Here is a 26,529-nt window from a genome sequence, read left to right as displayed (position 1 = left end):
AGATGGATACCTTTTTGCTATATCCTCACATACAAGAGAGAGAAGGAGGAAGCAAGCTCTCTCGTGTCTCTTTTTATGAGGGCACTAACCCCATAATAAGGGGTCCACCCTCATGACCTAATTACATCCCAAAGGCTCCATCTCCAAATACCATCACATTGAGGATTAAGGTTCTTAAATATGAACTTGGGGAGAACACAATTATTTAGTCTGTAGTTTGGGGCAACATGGTACCTGTTGTTGAAAGGAGGTCCTTACCAGAAACCATTTAGAAAGGCAGCTACCCCAGTTCTGCACTAACTACACCATTGGAGATCAGGCTGGGAATAAGCATGAGGTGAAGTTGAAATGGGTTGTTAAAGTAACATAGTGGTTAGCAGCAAGGGCTTTGGAACCATACCAATCTGTATTCATGTTTTCTAGCTACGAGTCTTGGGTAAATTACTTTACTTCTCTAATCCTTGTTTTCTTTTAAAAAACTTAAAGAGTAATTATACTTATCTGATAGGATTGTTATGATGATTGAGGTCATATTTGTAGAACACATAGCCCTGTCTCTGATAAATCGTTGTGTCCTATAATTGGTAAGTATTAGTAAACGATGATTATTTTAAGGTGCAAAGCACATGATATAAAATTAGAATGATTATCTCTCTCTTTTTTTAAAAAGGCTTTATTTTTTTAAAGCATTTTAGGTTCATAGCAAAATTAAGAGGAAGGAACAGAGATATACTGTATATTTTCTGCCCCATACATGCATAGACTCTTCCATCAGCAACATCTCCTACGAGATGAAACATTTGTGACAACTGATGAACCTAGATTGACACATCATTATCACCCAGAGTCCATAGCTTATATTAGGTTTCACTCTTGGTGTTGTGCATTCTATGGGTTTGGACAAATATATGACATGTATTCACCATTATAGTACCATACAGAGTATTTTCACTGCCCTAAAAATCCCCTCTACTCTGCCTTATTCATCCCCACCTCCAAACCCTTAGCAACCACTCATCTTTTTACTGTCTCCACAGTTTTGCCTTTTTATATATTTAGAATCATACAGTATATAGCCTTTTCAGATTGGTTTCTTTCATTTTGTAATATGCCTTTAAGTTTCCTCCATGTTTTTTCATGGCTTGATAGCTCATTTCTTTTTAGTGTTGAATAATATTCCATTGTCTGAATGTACCATAGATTATTTATACATTCACCTACTGAAGAACATCTCAGTTGCTTCCAAGTTTTGCCAGTTATGAATAAAGCTACTCTAAACTTCCATGTGCAGGTTTTTATGTGGACATAAGTTTTCAACTCCTTTGGGTAAATACCAAGGAGTGAGTTTGCTGGATCTGATTATTGCTTTTCATCCAGATATTGTCCACAGAAGTTGGAGACTTCAAACATGAACTTTCTTTTAAAAAAAGGTAATAGCATATGTTAGTCTACTTTTCCCTCTAAGCTATGAATGACTCCAGTAATTACCATAACCTGCAAAAATCCAGAATGTTTGACCAGTTAACACTGTCAAATTTGGCCCAAGTTTCAGCATACACTACAGAAAATTAGTTCATGTATGGAACATTTAATATATTGTATTCCATAGCCAATTTTTAAATCAGAAGTTTATTTTGATATCATTCAGAAAATAACACTGCTTATTCTTATATTTTAAGCTCAATATTCTATCCTCTGAACATCAGCATTTCTTTGGCTGACCAAGGGAAAATGATGCAAAAGCATGAAATTTCCTTTTTAAAATATATTATTCTTTGGCTCTGATTAGGTATTAAAGGCTTTAAGAATAAATGTAAGCAATTGAAGTCTGGCATAAAGATGTGGTCATAGAGAGTACAGACACTATTTTATTATTTTTGTATCATTTAAAAATCTACTAATATAACTACAAATTAGAAAGTTAGTTAACTATTTCAAGAACACTCAGAAAATAAAGGATCCTCAGGTGTCAAATATGAAGAAAAATATTCATAAGAAGATAGAATGTGGAGACAAAAGATTAATAATTCAGGGATACAAATATGAAATTGGCATAGTTAGCATATTATGGTTAGTATACATTTTAAGAAAAGCTTAAGAAAGCTAAAGGACTAGCTTCGCTGTTTGCTTTTTAAAAAATTATTTTAGGGGCTTCCTGGTGGCATAGTGGTTGAGAGTCTGCCTGCCGATGCAGGGGACACAGGTTCGTGCCCCGGTCCGGGAAGATCCCACATGCCGTGGAGCGGCTGGGCCCGTGAGCCATGGCTGCTGAGCCTGCACGTCCGGAGCCTGTGCTCCACAACGGGAGAGGCCACAACAGTGAAAGGCCCGCGTACCGCAAAAAAAAAAAAAAAAAATTATTTTATTTTAGGCTTATCTGCTTTGGATGGGCATTTTTTAATAGGTCTTCCCATTGTTAGCTTATTTAAGCTAAGCATGATCCTTTTGTACAGAAAAGAAAATTGCTTGGTCAAAATTTTGCCAAGGAAATATAAATAATATTACTTCGTTCATCAAAATATCATACATTTATAAACTAAACCACTTACTGTACATGTTTTCAAACATTGACTGGCACTTTTTAGAAATGCCAGTGCTATTTTCTAAAGTACATTTAGCACTTGCAAGAGTTTTGGTGGGAAGTAACTGGATACCTAACTAATGGTTGCTTAAAGAATCAGAGTTTACACAGTAAGAAGTCTGGAGTTTGGTACTCCCTCATTGGCTCGGCTGTCACCAGTGTCATCAGCGACACAGGCTCTTTCTACCTTTCAGTTTTACTACCCTTCACTTTTTGGCTGACCTCCTCACCTTCCATCTAATGATCACAGAGACTCCCTCAGCCTCTGGCACTCTTATAGGAAAGAGGGGTAGGCTTTTCTTAGACATTTCTCTTTTTTTCAGGGAGGAAAATCTTTTCTGTGAATGATCCGCACACCATCACCTCCTTCTCCTTCATCTCTCTCCTGCTACGAGACTACTCCTTAGATTATCAGCTAGGGTCGGGTTACATAGTGCCCCAGTATGAGGGAGGATTGGAAAAATGAGCATCAGACATTTCTGACCTCTGTCGTAGGTGGAAGACAGGTTTGGCCAGCAAGAAAGAGAAGGAGGCTAACTATTGGGTAGGCAACTAACAGTGCCCAAGCAGGTGCCACACACCAGAGAAAGGCCATAATTAATATGGATTAATATTTATTAAACTCTTACTCTGACCTAGACACAGTTTTAATCACTACATGTACTACTCAAATTTTACGGATGTAGAAACTGAGGCACGGAGATGTTTAATGACTTACCTAAGGCCATGCAGCCAGTAAAAAGCAAAGCTTTTTACTGGAATTCAGAAAGCCTAGCTTCAAAGCCCAATCACTTAACCATTTAACTACTGCTTCTACATAATTATTGCAATACAGGATTAAAGGAGAATGCCAATAAAAATTTATAATTGAAAACAGAAGTAAGAGAAAATTTTAACATATTCGTAGACTCTGGAATTTTAATATTTTGGCTGATCCCCTGCTTAATAAGCAATCTACAATGTGTGACTCATTGCTATAATCTATATCGTGATAACTCATCCACATGGAAATAAAATGTGTATGTGATATAATGACATTTAAGATAAACAACGACACTAGAGAAATTCTCTTATTCTTGGTTAAAACAGATGAAATCCTTCCTGAATAGTTTCTTTTAAAAAATGTGTGTTTCTTATAACCATTGCTTGAAAAATATTCTTAATATTTTTATAATATGAGCATTTGATCTTAGCTAAAAATGTATCATCTATTGTACATTTTGTTCTTAAAATTACTGTATTTTAGTGACCAATTATAGGATTATATTAAAGAATTGGTTGATTTTTCCTCTTTTCATAGTTGTATGACTCTAAAGAATCCCTAGTCAAAAAGACCCCATTATTTTCTAATAGAGAAAAAAAATTAAAACGGCTATGTAGTAAAAGATACATACTACTAATTTTTTTAAAAAGTTAATCCCTAGCCTTTTTGGAGAAGAATAGAAAAAGGCAGAGAAGACAGTAGTCATATGGGAGACACAAAAAGAATTAGTAAGCAATAAGAAATAAAGAAATGAGATCTCAGTTTAAGCAGGGTCTTCATTGGAATTTTCAAGCAAGCCATGGCCAAAACTCTTGAAATAATTACAATGGGAGGTTATTCATGGAAACGTGGATCAAGGTAGGTTGTAGGAATTGTGGGATATGGGATGAACTCTGAAGCCATCCAGAAAGATAAGTGCCTAAGCCATAATTGTGTTTAAAAATTCTTATTGCCCTGAATCCCTCATGGGGAGAACACTATAAATGTCTGTGGTTGAAGGGGAGCCCTCCTAATCTTCCCACTGTACCTGGTTTCTGGATGGTCCTGAGGATTCAGAGGAGCAGGGCAATGGCTCTGTATGAGGCCAGGCAGGGATTTTGTTTCTACTGATTAGTTGGTTTTCCTTTTGAAAGTAAGAAAAAGAGAGAAAGGAAGACAGATGAAGATCCCTCATAATAGAAAGAGGCTGAGGCAACTTGAGCACCAGGTTGCTCCATAGCTGTAGAAAATTATTTTTAAAATGCTGATGCCTTCAGTGATGTAAAAGCTTTGTTTTATTTTTTCTGTGACATAAATACTTCCTTAGCTTCCCCATGAACTCTTCAATAAAATTTAAATTGCTCCAAACACAACACATACATATTTCTTTGGAAAACTCAGAAACACTACATTTGAACAATGTGAAGCACAGAAGCAACATGTGTGGATCTAGGAAAAAGGAGTTTTAAGAAGTCAAGAGTTGTCTCCATCTTGGTGCAATTTCCGATCATCTCAAGCCAGAGCAGCTTCAGCCTGCCCTTACATGCACTGCCAACAAATTACTTTCCATTATTTTTAAAGGGACACCATGATCACCAGACTCCTGAAATGGAAATTCCCCTGGTCAGCAGAGAACACAACAAGCAGCTGATGCATGAGGATCCACAGCCTTGCGAGTCCTCTATGTATCCTATAGGTGGATAGGAGCTGGGGAAGCCGTGTGGCTGACAGGGTCTTAGTGATCTCGCCAGGTGTCAGGCCTGAGCCTCTGAGGTGGGAGAGCCAAGTTCAGGACATTGGTCCACCAGAGACCTCCTGGCTCCACATAATATCACATGGTGAAAGATCTCCCAGAGATCTCCATTTCAATGTGAAGACCCAGCCACACTCAACAAACAGCAAGCTACAGTGCTGGACACCCTATGCCAAACAACTAGCAAGACAGGAACACAACCTCACCCATTAGCAGAGAGGCTGCCTGAAATCATAATAAGGTCACAGACAACCCAAAACACACCACCAGACATGGTCCTGTCCACCAGAAACACAGATCCAGGCTCATCCACCAGAACAGAGGAACCAGTCCCCTCTACCAGGAAGCCTACACAACCCACTGAACCAACCTTAACCACTAGGGGCAGACACAATAAACAATGGGAACTACAAACCTGCAGCCTGTGAAAAGGAGATGCCAAACACATTAAGTTAAACAAAATGAGAGGACAGAGATATATGCAGCAGATGAAGGATCAAGGTTAAAACCCACCAGACAAAACAAATGAAGAGGAAGTACGCAGTCTACCTGAAAAAGAATTCAGAGTAATGATAGCAAAAATGATCCAAAATCTTGAAAATAGAATGGAGAAAATACAAGAAACATTCAACAAGTAACTAGAAGAAATAAAGAGCAAACAAACAATGATGAACAACACAATAAATGAAATGAAAAGTTCTCTAGAAGGAATCAATAGCAGAATAACTGAGGCAGAAGAAAATGTAAGTGACCTGGAAGATAAAATAGTGGAAATAACTACCACAGAGAAGAATAAAGAAAAAAGAATGAAAAGAATTGAGGACAGACTCAGAGACCTCTGGGACAACATTAAATGCACCAACATTTGAATTATAGGGGTCCCAGGGAAGAAGAGAAAAAGAAAGGGACTGAGAAAATATTTGAAGAGAGTATAGTTGAAATCTTCCCTAATATGGGAAAGGAAATAATCAATCAAATCCAGGAAGTGCAGAGAGTCCCATATAGGATAAATCCAAGGTGAAACACACCAAAACACATATTAATCTAACTATCATAAATTAAATAGAAAGAAAAAATATTAAAAGCAGCAAGGGAAAAGCAACAAATTACACACAAGGGAATCCCAATAAGGTTAACAGCTGATCGTTCAGCAGATACTCTGCAAGCCAGAAGGGAGTGGCAGGACCTATTTAAAGTGATCAAAAGGAAAAACCTACAACCAAGATTACTCTACCCAGTAAGGATCTCATTCAGATTCGACAGAGAAATTAAAGCCTTTACAGACAAGCAAAAGCTAAGAGAATTCAGCACCACCAAACCAGGTTTACAACAAATGCTAAAGGAATTTCTCTAGGCAGGAAACACAAAAGAAGGAAAATACCTACAGTAACAAACTCAAAACAATTAACAAAATGGTAATAGGAACATACATATCAATAACTACATTAAATGGAAATGCATTAAATGCTCCAAACAAAAGCCATAAACTGGCTGAATGGATTAAAAAACAAATTGCATATATATGCTGTCTACAAGAGACTCACTTCAGACCTAGGGAAACATACAGACTGAAAGTGAGGGGTTGGAAAAAGAGATTCCATGCAAATGGAAATCAAAAGAGAGCTGGGGTAGCAATTCTCATCTCAGACAAAATAGACTTTAAAATAAAGACTATTACAAGAGACAAACAAGGACACTACATAATGATCAAGGGATCAATCCAAGAAGAAGATATAACAATTTTAAATATTTATGCACCCAACATAGAAGCACCTCAATACATAAGGCAAATGCTAACAGCCATAAAAGGGAAATTGACAGTAACACAATCATAGCAGGGGACTTTAACACCCCACTTTCACCAATGGACAGATCATCCAAAATGAAAATAAATAAGGAAACACAAGCTTTAAATGATACATTAAACAAGATGTACTTAATGGATATTTATAGGACATTCCATCCAAAAACAACAGAATACACTTTCTTCTCAAGTACTCATGGAACATTCTCCAGGATAGATCATATCTTGGGTCACAAATCAAGCCTCGGTAAATTTAAGAAAATTGCAATCATATCAAGTATCTTTTCTGACCACAACGCTCTAAGTCTAGATATCAATTATAGGGAAAAAACTGTTACAAATACAAACACATGGAGGCTAAACAATACACTAACAAATAACCAAGAGATCACTGAGGAAAGCAAAGAGGAAAACAAAAAATACCTAGAAACGAATGACAACAAAAACACGATGACCCAAAACCTATGGGACACAGCAAAAGCAGTTCTAACAGGGAAGTTTACAGCAATACAATCCTACCTCAGGAAACAAGAAACATCTCAAATAAACAACCTAAACTTACACCTCAAATAATTAGAGAAAGAAGAACCAAAAAAACCCAAAGTTATCAGAAGGAAAGAAATCATAAAGATCAGATCAGAAATAAAAGAAAAAGAAATGAAGGAAACAATAGCAAAGATCAATAAAACTAAAAGCTGGTTCTTTGAGAAGATAAACAAAATTGATAAAACATTAGCCAGCCTCATCAAGAAAAAAAGGGAGAAGACTCAGATCAATAGAAATAGAAATGAAAAAGGAGAAGTAACAACGGACACTGCAGAAATACAAAGGATCATGAGAGATTACTACAAGCAACAATATGCCAATAAAATGGACAACCTGTAAGAAATGGACAAATTCTTAGAAATGCACAACCTTCCTAGACTGAACAAGGAAGAAATAGAAAATATAAACAGACCAATCTCAAGCACTGAGATTGAGACTGTGATTAAAAATCTTCCAACAGGGCTTTCCTGGTGGCGCAGTGGTTGAGAGTCTGCCTGCCGATGCAGGGGACACGGGTTCGTGCCCCGGTCCAGGAAGATCCCACATGCTGCGGAGTGGCTGGGCCCATGAGCCATGGCTGCTGAGCCTGCGCGTCCAGAGCCTGTGCTCCACAGCAGAGAGGCCACAACGGTGAGAGGCCCGCGTACCACCAAAAAAAACCCCAAATCTTCCAACACACAAAAGCTCAGGACCAGATGGCTTCATGGGCGAATTCTATCAAACATTTAGAGAAGAGCTAACATCTATGCTTCTCAAACTCTTCCAAAATATAGCACAGGGAGTAACATTCCCAAACTCATTCTACGAGGCCACCATCACCCTAATACCAAAACCAGACAAAGATGTCACAAAGAAAGAAAACTACAGGCCAATATCACCGACGAACATAGACACAAAAATCCTCAACAAAGTACTAGCAAACAGAATCCAGCAACACATTAAAAGGATCATACACCATAATCAAGTGGGGTTTATCCCAGGAATGCAAGGATTCTTCAATATACGCAAATCAATCAATGTGATAAACCATATTAACAAACTGAAGGAAAAAAGCCATATGATCATCTCAATAGATGCAGAAAAAGCTTTCGACAAAACTCAATACCACTTATGATAAAAACTCTCCAGAAAGTGGGCATAGAGGGAACCTACCCCAACATAATGAAGGCCATATACAACAAACCCACAGCCAACATCATTCTCAATGGTGAAAAACTGATAGCATTTCCTCTAAGATCAGGAAGAAGACAAGGTTGTCCAGTCTCACCACTATTATTCAACATATTTTTGGAAGTTTTAGCCACAGCAATCAGAAAAGAAAAAGAAATAAAAGGAATCCAAATTGGAAAAGAAGAAGTATAGCTGTCCCTGTTTGCAGATGACATGATACTATACATAGAGAGTCCTAAAGATGCTACCAGAAAACTACTAGAGCTAATCAATGAATTTGGTAAAGTAGCAGGATACAAAATTAATGCACAGAAATTTCTGCATTCCTATACACTAATGATGAAAAATCTGAAAGAGAAATCAATAAAACCCTCCCATTTACCACTGCAACAAAACTAATAAAATACCTAGGAATAAACCTACCTAAGGAGACAAAAGACCTGTATGCAGAAAACTATAAGACACTGATGAAAGAAATTAAAGATGATACAAACAGATGGAGAGCTATACCATGTTCTTGGATTGGAAGAATCAACATTGTGAAAATGACTATTCTACCCAAAGCAAGCTAGATTCAATGCAATCCCTATCAAACTACAATGGCATTTTTCACAGAACTAGAACCAAAAATTTCACCATTTGTATGGAAACACAAAAGACCCCGAATAGCCAAAGCAATCTTGAGAAAGAAAAACAGAGCTGAGGAATCAGGCTCCTGGACTTCAGACTATACTACAAAGCTACAGTAATCAAGACAGTATGGTACTGGCACAAAAACAGAAATATAGATCTGTGGAACAGGATAGAAAGCCCAGAGATAAACCCACGCACATATGGTCATCTTATTTTTGATAAAAGGAGGCAAGAATATACAATGTAAAAAAGACAGCTTCTTCAATAAGTGGTGTTGGGAAAACTGGACAGCTAAATGTAAAAGGATGAAATTAGAACACTCCCTAACACCATACACAAAAATAAACTCAAAATGGATTAAAGACCTAAATGTACAGCTAGACACTGTAAAATTCTTAGAAGAAAACATAGGCAGAACACTCTATGACATAAATCATAGCAAGATCCTTTTTGACCCACGTCCTAGAAAAATGGAAATAAAAACAAAAATAAACAAATGGGACCTAATGTAACTTAAAAGCTTTTGCACAGCAGAGGAAACCATAAAGACGACGAAAAGACAACCCTCTGAATGGGAGAAAATATTTGAAAACAAAGGATTAATCTCCAAATTCACAAGCAGCTCATGCAGCTCAATATCAAAAAAAACAAACAACCCAATCCAAAAATGGGCAGAAGACTAAATAGACACTTCTCCAAAGAAGATATACAGATTGCCAAGAAACACATGAAAGGATGCTCAACATCTCTAATCATTAGAGAAATGCAAATCAAAACTACAATGAGGTATCACCTCACACCAGTCAGAATGGCCATCATCAAAAAATCTACAAACAACAAATGCTGGAGAGGGTGTGGAGAGAAGGGAACCCTCTTGCACTGTTGTTGGGAATGTACATTGATACAGCCACTATGGAAAACAGTATGGAGGTTCCTTAAAAAACTAAAAATAGAATTACCATATGACCTACTAATCCCACTACTGGGCATATACCCAGAGAAAACCATAATTCAAAAAGAGACATGGGGGCTTTCCTGGTGGCACAGTGGTTGAGAATCTGCCTGCCAATGCAGGGGACATGGGTTCAAGACCTGGTCTGGGAAGATCCCACATGCCGTGGAGCAACTAGGCCTGTGAGCCACAACTACTGAGCCTGCGTGTCTGGAGCCTGTGCTCCGCAACAAGAGAGGCCGCGATAGTGAGAGGCCCGTGCACCATGATGAAGAGTGGCCCCCGCTTGCTGCAACTAGAGAAAGCCCTCACACAGAAACGAAGACCCAATGCAGCCAAAAATAAAAATAAATAAATAAATAACAAAAAAAAAAAACCCAAAACATGTACCACAATGTTCACTGCAGCACTAGTCACAATAGCCAGCACATGGAAGCAACCTAAGTGTCCACTGACAGATGAATGGATAAAGAAGATGTAGCACATATATACAGTGGAATATTACTCAGCCTAGGAAGAAAACGAAACAAAATTGAGTTATTTGTAGTGAGGTGGTAGGACCTAGAGTCTGTCATACAGAGTGAAGTAAGTCAGAAAGAGAAAAACAAATATCGTATGCTAACACATATATATGGAATCTAAAAAAAAGGTTCTGAAGAACCTAGGGGCAGGACAGGAATAAAGATGCCGACATAGAGAATGGACTTGAGGACACGGGGAGGGGAAGGGTAAGCTGGGACGAAGCGAGAGAGTGGCATGGACATATATACACTACCAAACGTAAAACACATAGCTAGTGGGAAGGAGCTGCATAGCACAGGGAGATCCGCTTGGTGCTTTGTGTCCTTCTAGAGGGGTGGGATAGGGAGGGTGGGAGGGAGACGCAAGAGGGAGGAGATGTGGGGATGTATTTATATGTATAGCTGATTCACTTTGTTATACAGCAGAAACTAACACAGCATTGCAAGTCAATTATACTCCAATAAAGATGTTAAAAAAAAAAGAAGTGTCCAAGCAGTTGCAGATGTCTAGGAGGGGGACTTGATCTTCCACAAGCCATGAAATTGACATAGATACAACCAATTACATATAGGGCTCTGAGGAGTAAGGGGACTCCAGCTGACAATAACTGAGAATTATATTGATAATAACAACTATAGCTACCATTTACAGAGCACTTATGGAGAAAGCATCAAGAACCATAGCCTTATGTTATAAACTTGGAGTATATCTTTATGTCATTTAACTACAGGTAACTACAGATCTCAGATTGTTTTCAGGTCATTGTTTCTCATTTTATCTCTTCTGTTGGCAGTTAGCATCATGCTCGTCACTTCTGGGCAATGAAGTATTCCTTAATTCCTCTCTTGATAAGCTTATTAGCTGAAGGGCTTTTATTTTACCTTCTAGCAAAAATATTCAATGGAGAGGGAAAAGGAGACTCCTAGAAAGCTGAAGGAAGGCTAAAAGAAGACAAGTGAAATTGTTGTCTGGGCTCTGTCCATCTCACCTGCATTCAGCAATAACCCCCTTGCTGGCTGCTGCTTCCACCTTTGGCCTCCTCACAAAACATGTGAAAGTCAGATCACGTCACTCCTCCACATCCACCACTGATTTTCCCTTTCATGGGTAAACTCCAGGTTTCCCACGAGCTCTGGTTGACCAAATAGACTGCCAGGTATTTCTCCAAAAAAGATGGGTTGATTTGGGATTGGCAGAGAATTACAACTTGGGATCTCCAACCATGGTGAGTCACGTGCAAGTCCCCCACAGTAAGGGAAAGAGAGACTTTGTAGAGAGGAAAGGGAAGTTGGGAAAGTTAGAGTAAACCCAGAATCCATGGCTGTTCATTGGCTGAGTCCTCATAAAAAGAAGAGCAGTCTTTCCTTTTCCTGTTGGGCTCAGCTATCATCTCAGGACATGAGAGCTCCCCCTTCTGGTCTCCAAACTTTATTTAATTGAGGTTTCTGTTTCTTAAATTTTACAGTTGCAAAGCCTATGTGATCTGTGTTCTAGGCACAGCTCCCTCCAGTTCACAGCATCTCTCACTGCTCTCTCCTGTGTTCATTTCACTCCAAGCATCCTCCAGCCTCAGGGCCTTCCCACTTGCCCATCTGTCGGCCTGCACTACTTCTCTCTCAAGTGGTCGAATGGTTCCTTCCCTCACTCCTGACAATATTACCTGTGAGGCTTTGCCCAACTACCTGATACAAAATAACAAACCTCTCTCATTGCCTCTTCCCCTTTACTGGATTTCTTATTCTTCATAACACTTTCACTAGGTATCCCATTATATTTGTTTGTTGTCTCTCTCTCTCCTCTAGTGTAAACTCCCTGCAGACAGGGACTTAGTCCATTTCATTCATTTTACATCCAGCACTTAGAACAGTGCCTGACATCTAGTAGAAACACAGTTTATGTTTTCAACAGGCTTATTGAGATACATTTGATACAATCTTATTTTTGAGTGAATAAATGAATGAATGAATAAATGAGCAAGGGAAAAAAGAGAGAAATAAAAGTTAAGGAAGCAGTTCCTTGTTTAAATAAGGTACCTTCTTGGGAGTTACTGCTTGAGGCTAGATATCTATCGGAGGTCATTAAAACAATCTTATAATGACTCACACAATGACCAAAAAGAAAACAGATTGAATTTGAGGCAAGGGCTTTAATAATAGAGAGATGATTATGGCTTTTGAGAATCTAAAACCCATTTATAGGTGTTGTTGTTTTTGTTTTTAACTCTGTACTCTGTAGTTGTTTCTTTCCAAAGAATAAACAATGGTGTCACTGTAAAATCCATAATTAATGCAATATTTTTTTTCTTGAGTTCTGAAGAAAACACAGGCCTTTCCCATAAGAAAATTTAAAAATATATTTAAGGACTACATAGACTGCCTTTTTCTAGTGTGAAGGCTGTAATCATGAAGTAAATCCGTGGATATTCCCCCGGAGCTCTTGATATAAAACCTGCTCCAAGCGTGGCTCAAAGGCCAGCAGCCTCAGCATCACGTGGGAGCTTGATAAGAGTGCAGAATATGGGCCTTACCTTGACCTCTAGAGTCGGAATCTGCATTTGAACAGGTGATTCTTAGGGATATTTAAGTTTGAAAAGCACTATGCTAAGTAGTTTTTGCTGTCGTCTAGAAGGAGGTCCCTGCAGGCTAATTCTGTTTGCTGAGAGTTTTGTCTGGGAATTCAGAGCCCCATGTACCTACACCCCAAAAACAGAAGGGGGAGCCCTAATCCCCCCAATTGCCAGATCTAATTGGAGTTGCTTCCTGTTCTTTGCAGGGCTGGCGGGGTTAAATGGACTAGTAGAAGCGGCATAAGGAGAGAAGGAAAACCAAAAAACCTGCTGCCCCCTGTTTGTGGGAATGGAGGAAGCCAGGCAATCTGGCAGAGCCCTGGGCCTCAGAGAGGTACTGAGGACAGAACCAGAGCAGGAAGAAAACAGAAAGGGAAACAGAGTCAAGATTTTATACTTCTACTTCTGTTTCTTGTTTTCTGAGTCTCTCTGGCTATTTTCATCTCTTTACAACATTTCCCCATACATCTCTTTACAACATTTCCATTCATTTTGGCAAATTTTGGAGGTTTCTCTGGTGCACAAAGTCATCTTTGCTATTGCCACCATGAGGGTGGGGAGAAGGCTTATTAGCAAAATCCCGGAGATGAAAGACTGCAGAGGGAGAATTCAAGAAACTAGAAACGAAGTGTAAGCGCTCAATGCTTTGGCATGGTGGTGACTCACCAAACACAAATGACTTCCCAGACCCTATCTGCACCATCCACTTCACTCCTTTGCCTTGAAAATGAGTATAACTATAAAGAAAATGGGATAAGGGAGGTATAAAATGTGCCATCTGGGTCCTTAGCAAGCTCTATATTTTATTCAAATTCTTAGCCTACAATTTTTTTTAACCTTCTATTTTGATTTATTTCATAAACATTGCAAAACGAAAGTGGCCCATCAGCTTTGCAGCCAAGCCACACACTGGATTATACTTTCCTCTTCTAAATGGGTTTGCTGATGTGTTGAAATAAAAGCCTGAAAGAAAATAATCCAGAACTTTCTTGGACTCCTCAAGATGTCAAATCTCCTGATTCTCTGACACCAACTGCATGTTTAACTCACTTTGATTTTGGGTCTCTACCTACAGACTCCATGAAAAAAAAAAAAAATAAAGAGGCCTTCTGGGTTCAGGTTGAACTGCAGATTCAGACAATGAACAAAGATGTGCTTTAGATTCTTCAGTTACTGAAATTGAATAACTCTTACTTTCTTGAAAGCAGATAAAAACAGACCAGATTCCTAGAATTTATATAATATTGAAATAAATGCTTGAACATTGTATTCCCATATTTCTTCACTTTACGTATGTTTCATTTTTCAGATATCATAAAATCTATAGGCAGAAGCAGTGAGTTTTTTTGAGCGAAAGGATAAGGTGGGTTTTTTGACAAAGTCTCACACTCTATCAGAAGTGGACACTCTGCTCAGGAATGCCTTTAAGTTATTTAGTTAAGTCAGTTTTCACCAGCTTTTTAGTTTTGTCTCCTGTAGGGTCAGCCTGACCGAAGAGAAGGCAGGAAGAAGAGATCCTCAGCTAGCCTGACCCCAGGCCTGGTTACTGAGAGCAGAAAGGGTTCTCAGGGTAGGTCAGAACAGAAGTGGTAGGAAAGGGCTTTCAGGAGTGAATATGACTCCCAAGACATAGTGAAAAAATGGGTCAGTGTCCGGGAATCTGTAAAGACAGGTGGAGTCCAGCCAAGTGGCCAGACCCAGGGATTAGGTTCCAGAACCAAGGAACCAAAAAGTAGATAGACAGGGATGGATGTCATGCCTGAACTCTCAGCCCAGGGTGAGCAAAGCCCGACTGTGCCTGTTCAGGTTTTAACCCAAGTGAAGTTGGACAAGACTGTTCATTTATGGCTGTTCTTTATAAAGCTGCATGCACTCTCTACCCCACATTCTAAGGGAGCCATTGTAACTGTTGACAAGAACAAGTAGAGAGAGAGCTGGATGTCAGTCCTCAGTGGCCCCCTCAGCCAGTTAACTTATATAAGTGTGCACGGTGGCAAGAAGAAACATCTCTGATTGTGGTGAAAAGCTACTCTCCTGGTGTGGCTTATGAGTTTAATTTTTTAGTATATTGCTTAGCTGATGGGAATGTTTTTCTTAAAAGCACAAGAGATTAGCATAAGAAAATAAACTGCCAAGGAAAGCTGAAAATAAAGTGCATTGTTCTGTCCAATGAGTCACAGTTCCAGGCAAAGCCTTTGGAGTTGCCACGCCTTGGAGCTTCCACTCTGTAGACACAGCATGAACTAGGGGAAAAAACCCAGGGCTGGGAATAAGTTGACCTCTGAGCTGTAGCATGAGCAACTCTGGCAGTCACATGGTGACCAGCGATATTCTATTCTCCAACACCCCCAGGGGAACAACCAAAACCCAAGCAACTTCCTTCAAGAGCAGAAGAGATACCTTCTAGAACTGATACTTTCAAAGTTGGGGAGATCATTTTCACACTATAATCCAGGGATTCTTCGTAATCTGCTTTAATTGACTTCCTGATTCTGTTCATTCATTCATTCAACAAATATTTATTGAGTGTTTACTGATCTAGGTGCTGGGAGGGTAGTGATAAAAACAGACAGGGTCCTTCTCACATAAGCCCTTCAGCGTGAAGGAGACAACCAATTACACAACATGAATGTGACATTGTAGGCATGATCATGCTTCAAAGGAGAAGTATCTGATGCACTGAAAGCATGAAAGAGGGGATTTGAACTAGGTAGGGAGCTCAGCTCAGGCTTCCAGGACAGAACAGGAATTTGAAGGAAAACAGGTTAGAAGCAGTGGGAGAAAAGGTTCCAAACAGAAGGACAGTAAGAGGAAAATTCCCTTCAATATCCCTCAACATTTCAGCTCTTAACACTTCATTTCTAGTTTCTTGAGAACATGAGAGACATGATACATTGAAAAACAATGGGACTTGGAATCAGTTGGTTTCATTCTAGCCCTATGACAATACTCACACAGCCTTGAACAAGTTACTTAGATTTTCTGAGCCTTAGTTTTGTCACCCATAAGATAGGAAGGATAAAACCCAGCACACAATAAAAGTTAGCACCTTCCCCCTCTGGCTAATTTTCATAATCTTTCTGAGACTCAGTGTCTTCATTGAAAAATAGAAATAAAAAAATTATACCTGTATCTGGGAACTGACATTTAGGTGGGTTCATTGGTAAGCTCTAAAGCATTATATAATTATTGGGTAATATTATTAATCACTCATAAAATATTTGTGAGGCCCACCATATTCCAGATCCTGTGATAGTTACTGCAGAAATGTAAGTTGTTTTGTTTTTAATCTTTGGCCGCATAGGGTCTTCGTTGCTGCACACGGGCTTTCTCTAGTTGTGGCGAGCGGGAGCTACTCTTCTTTTCAGTGCACAGGCTTCTCACTGCAGTGGCTTCTCTTGTTGTGGAGCACTGACTCTAGGCACGCAGGCTTCAGTAGTTGTGGCTCACGGGCTCTGGAGTGCAGGCTCAGTAGTTGTGGCACATGGACTTAGCTGCTCTGCGGCATGTGGGTCTTCCCAGACCAGGGATCGAACACGTGTCCCTTGCACTGGCAGGCCCTGCACCACCAGGGAAGCCCGGAAGTGGAAGATTGATGGAGGCATAGCCTTGCTCTCAGGAGAGAGGTGCTGAAAGAGAAATTCATCCTTTTCCTTGATCAAGAGAGAAAAGGCAGCAAGGACAGAAGGAGAGGCCTCTGTGTCCTCTGCACAGGCATCCAAGTTCCTGGCGCTTGGCCCTCTCTGGGGGATATCTGATACCTTCCCCCCACCAGCCATCAGCTGAGAGCTCTCCCAGACTACCTGATGCAAGGCCCCAGGGACAGGGCTGCAGGATGGATTTCCAAATCTTCAAAATAAGCAGACAAAGGAATCTTACATCAAACAAAAAATGAAGAGTGCAGTAGGGAAGGAATTCCTCTGAATGATGGAGGAGGTTGTCAAGTATTTCTATATTTCTGTGCTTCTACTGCAAGTGGATGGAAAAACCCAGATTCTCTGATTTTCAGCCCAGCCAGCCAGGCTTCCCTCTTTTAAGCTCCTTTTGTCTTATTTCCATTTGAGAAGACATAAAATGAGTAAGGGGTGGAAGATTTCTTGCCAAACCATGATTCAGGAGGAAGCTCAGCCACAGAACAGGCAAGTGTGGCATCGCCCAGAGAAAAAAGACTTGTAGGGACAGGTCTCTGAAAGATCCACCCCAGATTTTGCCAAGAAGTCACCTCCTTCATCACAAGCTCTAAGCCCTTCCAAGTTCAGGAAGAAACTACCTGTTCCGCCATTGACAGCTTGGCACCATGTGCCCAGCAGGACCAGTGTGAGTAAAGCAGACAGTTTTCTGCAACATGACCCATGGGGACAGTGCAGGTCCTGTTTGCAGCCTGAAGTTTGTGACTCTCCTGGTGGTCTTAGGTCCAGAACTCCTATTCCTGGGAGCTGGAGTGCAGCTTCACGAAAATGGGTATAATGGATTACTTGTTGCAATCAATCCTCAGGTATCCGAGGATCAGAACCTCATCCCAAACATTAAGGTGAGTGGCAAGTATGGAGTCAAAACCATTAGCTTATTCGAGCAGACCTGTAGCCTTCTTTAAGGAGTTGCCTGGTTTGTATTTGAGCAGTAAGGAAAATGATGTTTCTCAAAAATAGCAACAAAAATTATAATTAACAGCCAAGCCAGTTCGTTCACCTAATTCTGTGTAGTCTCAGCTCACAGACTGTTGATCTAGCCCTCTTTTATTTGTTGTTGTTGGTTACTACTAATTTTAGCTTTTGTGTTTAACTACATGGCTGTTTTTGTGGTAGCAACTTAAAAAATAATTCACTGTGGCAACAAAGACCAGATGTTTGACTGATGAATAAGCATGATTATGCCTATTAAAATTATGTTGTTGGATTCCATCCTGAGGATGGGAATTCTCAGACAGAAAGAGTGAGAGTTTGAATGGAGTGCCAAAGAGCAACATTCTTTCTTTTCACCTGAATGTTCTGTAAAGCAGTTGACTATTTTCACCTTGATATGGTAAGGCAGGCCCATAGCTCCATTACTTGAGTCTCCTTTTGGTATTGCTTTAGTGAAATTAGCATTGTCGTAAGGTGTGGTCTTGGAAAGGCATGACGTGAAAAGAATTTGTTCGGTAAAAGCTTAAAAGTGTTTCACAAAATTTGGAAAATTATATAGGCAAACCCTGACACACAATTATTATCCTAAAATCTCTTCCAGATAACCATTTGAAGTTTATTTATTTTGCTCCTAGGTTTTCCCAAAAATCTAATACTGTCTCTAAAAGAAATGGGCTCCTTCAAAATACCTTCATTATTTTTATTACTGCTTATTCAAGTATAACCAGAAAACCAAAACATTAAGAATTTACAAGTGATAAAATAAGCTTTTCTTTTATTTGGTTACAGGAAATGATAACTGAAGCTTCTTATTACTTATTCAATGCTACCAAGAGAAGAGTGTTTTTCAGAAATATAAAGATTTTAATACCTGCCACATGGAAAGCTAATAATTACAGCAAAGTAAAACAAGAATCATATGAAAAGGTAATTCAAGATTTCATTAAATGTGCTTAACTCAAGAAAAAAATATAATGTGTTCAAACTTTAAAAGTGAGAACTTAGACAAAAACAAATTAATATTAATACTCAAACAATATTATTGAAAAGAGTGTTTGCGCAAAATGTATGGAAATGTAATAAATGAGTGAAAATTATGGAGTAAAAATTAAGCAAAATGCCATTGCCCAAGCGGCCCCTCAGAAGATCTCTTTACTATGTAACTTACAGAGTCCTTTCTGAAATTTTTGGTTAAGGACCAAGAACTAGTTTTATTCTACTGAGTATGAGCTGTAAAGGGAATAATTTCAATTATGACTATCCTCATTTTCCACCCTGTCAGAGACAGTAAACATACATGTACAGACAGAAACCTAAGCCACCCATGCATGTAAAAATATGACTTTCTTGTCCTGCAAGAGTGCAAATTAGCAGAATTTCACATTAGCCCAAGTCCAGGACACTGTTTTTGAGGAGTATGTTGATAAGAAGCAAGGCAGAAAGCAGGGAAGAGAGGCATGGCTACCTTTTTTTTTTCCAACCAAAAAAAGAACCTTCAAAGGACTCTCATAGCTGTAGATTATAATTAAGCATCCATGATAATGTCTGGCACATACTGGTATGCATGCTATAAATAAATGTTAAATAAATTTGGCAAATGACTGTTTGAAATTACTGTGAGCAAGAGTCCTAGCAGCTACCAGAAAGGGCAGGAGCAGAGGCATTGAGAATATAGCTCAGGGCTTCAGCAATGGAGAGGGTTCAAGATCTGTAATTACAGCTCGAATAGAAGGGCTGGGACTGTGGTAGTTTCCCCTTTTCCTTATTAGTGTCACTTGGTATGAATTTTCCTAAGATTGTTTTAATTCTTAGATCTCCTTTGAAGTTATTGAATGATATAGCAATCTCAAAGGCACCCCAGTGTCCTGAAGAAGTTAAAGGGGTCCTTAAAACTATCTGATTTATGACCAGGTGAAAGCATTTGATGCTTGGGCATGGAGATAGAGTGATAGACGAACTGGGATAAACTGGGAACAGAGCTATTGTTTATTAAACTTCAACTAAATGCTAGGCATTCTGCATATATTGCTTAATTCTCAGACACCTAAAATTAGTTGCTATTATCGCAAATTAGGAAACTGAGGCTCAAATATGGTAAGGATTTTATCCAAAGTCAAACAGCTGGTAAATTAAAGAGCAATTTGAATTCATGCCTCTTTGATTCCAAAACCTATGCTCTTTGCTCTAAGCTATACTGTCTCTAGTCACCTTACATAGTTGTCATTAATCAATCTGGCCTTTAGTGGGACAAAAAGTCTTGGAGATAACCAACACCAAAACCAGGTGCTACTCCTCATCCTAGTGGAGAAGAAAGAAATAAATAGCTAAAGCAAAAATGACTGAACAGAAAGATTAAAGGAAAGAGTCACTGAAGGCTGTTCATGTATCTGCTAGATACCAACTCTTTTAACCTCATAATGTCAATCAAGCAAACACTTAGCAAATGATCATTACATACAGGAACCATGCTAGGCATGGCAGAGGACACAAGGAAAAGCAAGATAGTTCCTCTCCTTGTGACTCTACAGTCTAATGTAGGTGGGATGCAGGGGAGAGGGGGAGGGGGAGGAAAAACGTACATAAGAGCTGTATTACTATGGTCTGTAAGGTAGTATATAACTCCAAACAGCCTGAGTATTCTATCACATGCAGTGTACTCTTTCCTTTTTGTTTCAGGACAATTTTCCAGACATAGAAATGAGGTTTTGTCTAAGTGAAGACTATTCAAGGGCATGATGTCTGTAGCCCTTTTCACAGGTGTTGCCTTGCAAAGCCCTTGGCTTGAATTCTTATCTTTCTAAAAAATAATGCTAATTATTATAAAAATAATTCATGCTTGTTGCAAAAAGACAATGTAGAAATAAGGACAATAAAAAGAAAATATTACCTTCCACTATTCCTCAGCGGTGTGTGCACCACCACCCCCCACGCACACACCAGTACACATGTAGTACAGATAGTGATCGTTATATAAATATTTATAAGATCATATTAGATCTATTGTTCCATAATCAACTTAAAAAAAAGTTAACAACATACTTAACTTCTAAGGGCAAGTCTTGAGACAACATATTATCTTTCTTCCTCAAAATAAAAGGAACAATGTTGTATATAAAACTGTGTTCTCTAGATGGTTATTTAAATAGATATTTACTTTAGCTTCTGACTTAAAATATTGTGTTTTATAAATAGTAATTGAAATGGTAAGGGTACAGTATGAAATATAACTTCAATAGAATAATTGTTTTGCTGATCTGATTGGTTATGGGAATAAAAGGACAAGGCTTAAAAGAAACATATCTTATTGTCTTGCACTGATGAAAGAACCCACAGAAAGTTGTTCACAAAAGGCTATAACATTTTACAGTACAGCTCTGAATGATGTGTAAATGCTCTTAAAATTTCTTCAGACTTTTTAATTACGTTTTATCGTGATTTATAATGTCAGAATTTTACAGTGTTGACTTTTGAGAAAATCTTAACCTGGAAAATGGGAAGGTCGAAAGAAAGTGATGAAGCTCCATGGAAATTTGATAAGCTTTTAAAATATATACACTTTTGAAAGTGACAGATAGTTTTGTTGATATTTAGTTGTGAATGCATTTTAAACTCCATCTAAAGGCATTTATTTATTTATTTATTTATTTATTTATTTATTTATTTATTTATTTATTTTTTGCGGTATGTGGGCCTCTCATTGTTGTGGTCTCTCCCGTTGCGAAGCAAAGGCTCCGGACGCGCAGGCTCAGCAGCCATGGCTCACGGGCCCAGCCGCTCCGCGGCATGTGGGATCTTCCCGGACTGGGGCACGAACCCGTGTCTCCTGCATCGGCAGGCGGACTCTCAACCACTGCGCCACCAGGGAAGCCCTATTTTTTTAATCTGTTTTAAAATTGGGATACAATCCATACAGTAAAATGGACACATATCTTAAATGTACACTTCAAAGTGTTTTAACAAATGTAGATATTTATGTCACCAACATTACAGTCGAGATGTAGAGTATTACAAGGCATTTCTTTTAATTTAGGCAAATGTCATAGTGACTGACTGGTATGGGGCACATGGAGATGATCCATATACCTTGCAATACAGAGGGTGTGGAAAAGAGGGAAAATACATTCATTTCACACCTGACTTTCTACTAAATGATGACTTAACAGCTGGCTATGGATCACGAGGTAAGTTTGACCAATCAAGAAATAGACAATGGACAGCACTATTTACAGTATTCTGTGCTTAATGCTAAAAGGGACTCAGAGAACCTGAAACCTGCCAAGGACTTACCATTGGGATGAGGAGATAGGCCACGTGCCCATGAAAAGATGAGGGACAAAGTGAGCCAGAAAGGGTTAAGCACCAGATTAGTGGCCTAGATAGGGCATGCTATAAGAATTCAGTGAAGAGGGAGAGCATTTTGAGCTAAAGGTGGTCAGAAAAGTCCTCACAAAGAAGAGGATCTTAAGGTTGAATATAATTTTGATAAATGGAAAGAAGGGAGAGAAGAGTGGGAAAAGTATGAATAAAACCGTGGCAGCAGAAGAATCCAGGGCATATTTGAGAGATGGGCACAGTAGACCCCACTGCTGGTGCAGAAAGACTGTGGGAAGTGAATAGTGGGAGAAAATGCTGAAATGCACATGGGGTAGGTTATGGAGAGCCTCAAATGCCCAAATTAGCAAGTCACAACTTAAGGTTTATAAACATAGGAGTGAAACCATCCAAGCAGGGTTTTCAGAAGCTGAATCTGGCTGTGAGGATAATCTGACTCCCTCAGATCAATGAGGGAGAAACTGGATATCAGGAGAATAACTAGAAGTCCAGGTATGAGGCAATGAGACTTGAGTAAGATTGAAGGCAGTGAGATGGGAAGGACAAGAAAGAGAGTAACAAGAACAAGAGAATTTTCTATGTGCCAAGTGCTGTGCTATTTGCTTTTCAACTTAATCCTAACAACTCTAAGTAATGAGAGATATTCCAGAGGGGGAAAAGTTTGAAACAGAGGTCAGAACTGCTTCATAGTGAAACTCAAGGAGTGTGTGTTTGGGGGGGGGCAGCATTAAGGAACACACCAGGTTTGGGACCAGTTTAAAGGGAAAATCCACAAGTCTGGATTTAGGCAAGTGATTGTGAAGAAAGTGGACTATGCTGGTGGAAAGACCCAGCCTGTGGTGGAAGAAGGGTGACTAGAGTTTGACAGTGAAGCCAGCATCATAGGTTTGGAGATTGGCATTTAGTGGATGAGATCTGAGAAACAAACTGTGGTGAGAAAAAATGAGTAGGTCAAGGGCTAACTATCCAATTCTTAATATTTTTTTTTATTTTAATGTACAGCAGTGCCTTTCAAATGATGTTTTCACTTTTACCCCCATTTAAATCTAAATAGATTTTATTATCCTCTGAATAACTAGCAGGAAGTGGAGCCACACACTCTATAAAACACACTTCATAAAACACTTTATAAAACTTTATAAAAATGGCTTTTTTTCCTGGTAACTCTGAGGTGCTGATAATCTCTGCACAAATATATCACTTCACCAGCACTTCTAAATTCCATGAGCAGGCAGAAACTTTTCCTTAGCACTTTCGGCTTAGACTGTTCCCCTCCTTCCTATGTTCCAAGGTCCAAAAATTGCATAATATGCCATAGCCTGAGTCAACTCAGCAAACATTTCCTGGGGTCCCAGATCTTAAAAGAATTCAGAAAGAAAAGTGTACTTGGGGTGGGGAATTAATCTGGAAAATTTCTATTGGGGAGAAGTCAGTTTTTAGCTGAACATTGAAGAAAATACAAGATTTAGAGAGGTAGAGATAAACTTGTAAAGAATTTGGTGCTGACAATGAGGATTTTCATGAGCTAAGAGTTGAAGATAAACATGGAGAATCAGGAATAAAATGAAAGAGAAAGGAGCACCCAAGCTGGTGAGGAGGTTCTATGATCCTTTTTGCTCCTTCTTCCCTCCCTGGCCCCAGGGTTTCAATCATTGCTGTAGACAGGAGAATTATCTACAGGAAAAAAAGTTGCAGGCATGCCTGGATAACACAAACTGAAGAATAGGAAAGCTTTATTTGCTGGTTTGGTGTCTTAGTCCATTTGGGTTACTATAACAAAATATCATAGACTGGGAGGCTTATGCACAACAGAACTTTCTCACAGTTCTGGGAACTGGAAGTCCAAGGTCAAGGCACCAACCAAATTGGTGTCTGTGAAGGCCCACTTCCTGGTTCATAGACAGCCATCTTCTCACTGTGTCCTCACATGACAGAAAGAAGGAAACTCTCTGGGGTCTTTTTATAAGGGCACTCATCCCATTTATGAAGGCTCCATCCTCATGATCTAATAATCACTCCCAAAGGCCTCATCTCCTAACACCTTCACATTGTGGGTCAGGATTTCAACATATGAATTTTGGGGGGACATACACATTCAGTCCATTGAATTGAACATTCAGTCCATATGCTTCTTTTCCTTTCCCAGAATCCTGAACTTATGGACATGTATAAAGCTAAATAGAAACCCTTAGGCAGCTTCCTTAGGGAAATGAGAGAATGTGAGACTCCTCACTAATTTCAAAAAGATATGCAACAGGTAAATCACTGGTCTGCACTTCCAGGACTAAACATATTTTCACACTGCCTCTTTTACGATGGTGGGGGTAAAGCAGAAGGAGATGGGAACGGGGTGGGGAAGAGGAAAGTGGAAGGAAGAATTGCACGTCAACCCTTCGGAATGAGTATATATAGTCAGGTGATGTTACGTATTCACTGATTAGCAAGGTCTATTGCTGAAAGTTTAGGAACTCAAAACAAAAACTCTCTCTTCCACAGGCAGAGTGTTTGTTCATGAATGGGCTCATCTCCGTTGGGGTGTGTTTGATGAATATAATAATGAGAAACCTTTCTACATAAATGGGCAAAATCAAATTAAAGTAACAAGGTTAGTGGTTTTTTTGCATGTTTAAAATTCACTGTTTACTTTTTTTTACTCTAAAATAGAGTTTATAATGGCTGCAAAACTTAACTGACAGTTTTCAGTTTAAAATTTTTATTGGATTTTTTAAAAAATTGGTAAATATTTATGTGGTCAAATGCCAAAACAATATAAAATGTTATACTCTTATATAGCATACTCCCACCACTCTCTTCACCCTGTTCCCTTTCATCCCCTCTAGATCACCATTTTTATTAGTTTCTCATTTATTTTTTCTGTGTTTCTTCAGGAAAATCCCAATAAATATGAATATATATTTTTCCTCACTCTTTTTTCTTTTAATTGCATAGTGTTCCATTGTATGGATATACCATAATTTTTAAACCAGTCCCTTATTGTTGAACAAATGAGTTGTTCACCATATTTTGTTATTACTACAAGTCATAATGCTATAAATAAGTTATTTCCATTATATGCAGGCAGATCTGTATATCTATTGAATAGCTTCCAAGAATTACCAGGTCATAGGGTAATTTTAGCTGTAATTTTGGTAGCTATTGACTGATTCTTCTCCCAAAATTTAGATGGTTTTTTATCCCATTGACAGCATTTGAGGCTGCTTATATAGGAAGGAATCCTTTTAAATATCATCATTAGATGTTCATTCTCTTTTTCCTCTGATGTCCAATGGCAATGAACTCAAAGGAGCCCTAGTTCAGGATACCACCACTCATGACTTTCCTCGGTCCTCCAAAAGTTCATGTTGATTTCTCGGTGACTTTTGCTTTGACCCTGTTCAGCTGGTAAAGCCCTTGGCAATACAGAGCCTCTCATCAAAATCAAATGCTTTAAAATCAAGTGGAGTGCATTTGTAAATTAATGACCTTTCTTAATAGTTTTTCAAATGTCTTCTGTGTATCTAGCAATCTACGATCCTAGAAACAAATTATTTTATGAGCCAATAAGAAAGAAACATAAGCATTTCTAAAACAGACCCAATGTCTCTTCCTATTTTAGGTGTTCATCTGACATCACAGGCATTTTCTTGTGTGAAAGAGGCCCTTGCCCCCAAGAAAACTGTATTATTAGCAAGATTTTCAAAGAAGGATGCATGTTTATATACAATAGCACCCAAAATGCAACTGCATCGATAATGTTCATGCAAAGTTTACCTTCTGTAAGTATGGCCTTAGAATAACAAACTCTTACAAGATTCCATCTTTTCCCAAGATAGACTGGTATGTTTTAAGTATTTAAACAAAAAGACAATTAAGATTCACTACATTTGGGACTTCCCTGGTGGTCCAGTGGTAAAGAATCCATCTTCCAATGCAGGAGAGGAGGGTTCAATCCCTGGTCGGGGAACTAAGATCCCACATGCCGAGGGGCAACTAAGCCCGTGCACCACAACTACTGAAGCCCACGCTCCTAGAGCCCGTGCTCTGCAACAAGAGAGCCCACCGCAATGAGAAGCCTGCATGCCACAATTACTGAGCCCGCGTGCCTCAACTAGAGAGCCCGTGTGCTGCAAACTACAGAGCTCATGTGCTCTGGAGCCCACGGACCATAACTAAAGAGAGAAAACCTGCATGCCACAACTAGAGAAAGAGAAGCCTGTGCGCTGCAATGAAAGATCCCGCATGCCACAACTAAGATCCGATGTGGTAAAAAAAAAAAAAAGAAAAGAAAAAAGATTCACTACGTTTT

At 39.1% G+C, this 26,529-nt stretch overlaps 2 protein-coding genes across 4 annotated transcripts in view; one reads left to right on the top strand and one right to left on the bottom strand.

Moving 5' to 3' along the window:
• The window catches only part of ODF2L (outer dense fiber of sperm tails 2 like), a 56,699-nt gene extending 44,736 nt beyond the window's left edge, over positions 1–11,963 (bottom strand). For all 3 annotated transcript variants that reach the window (XM_081225965.1, XM_081225964.1, XM_081225963.1), the window contains exon 1: positions 11,692–11,963. Coding sequence is in view for 1 of the 3 variants with exons in the window: in XM_081225963.1 (XP_081082089.1) it covers positions 11,692–11,697 (6 nt within the window). In the remaining 2 variants the exon portion in view is untranslated. The remainder of the gene's footprint in view (positions 1–11,691) is intronic.
• Positions 11,964–17,614: 5,651 nt separating this feature from the next.
• Positions 17,615–26,529, top strand: part of CLCA2 (chloride channel accessory 2) — a gene marked incomplete at its 5' end in the record, with an annotated part of 90,888 nt that continues 81,973 nt past the window's right edge. Inside the window, 5 exons of the mRNA XM_081258907.1 lie at positions 17,615–17,800; positions 18,681–18,818; positions 21,922–22,072; positions 24,720–24,828; positions 25,840–25,999. Coding sequence (XP_081115033.1) covers positions 17,615–17,800; positions 18,681–18,818; positions 21,922–22,072; positions 24,720–24,828; positions 25,840–25,999 — 744 coding nt within the window. The remainder of the gene's footprint in view (positions 17,801–18,680; positions 18,819–21,921; positions 22,073–24,719; positions 24,829–25,839; positions 26,000–26,529) is intronic.

The sequence above is a fragment of the Mesoplodon bidens genome (genome assembly GCF_964165515.1).
Source record: "Mesoplodon bidens genome assembly, chromosome: 2".
In the NCBI taxonomy this organism is placed as follows: domain Eukaryota; kingdom Metazoa; phylum Chordata; class Mammalia; order Artiodactyla; family Ziphiidae; genus Mesoplodon; species Mesoplodon bidens.
The sequence above is the reverse complement of the archived record's forward strand: the minus strand, read 5'-3'. Positions and strand labels throughout refer to the sequence as shown.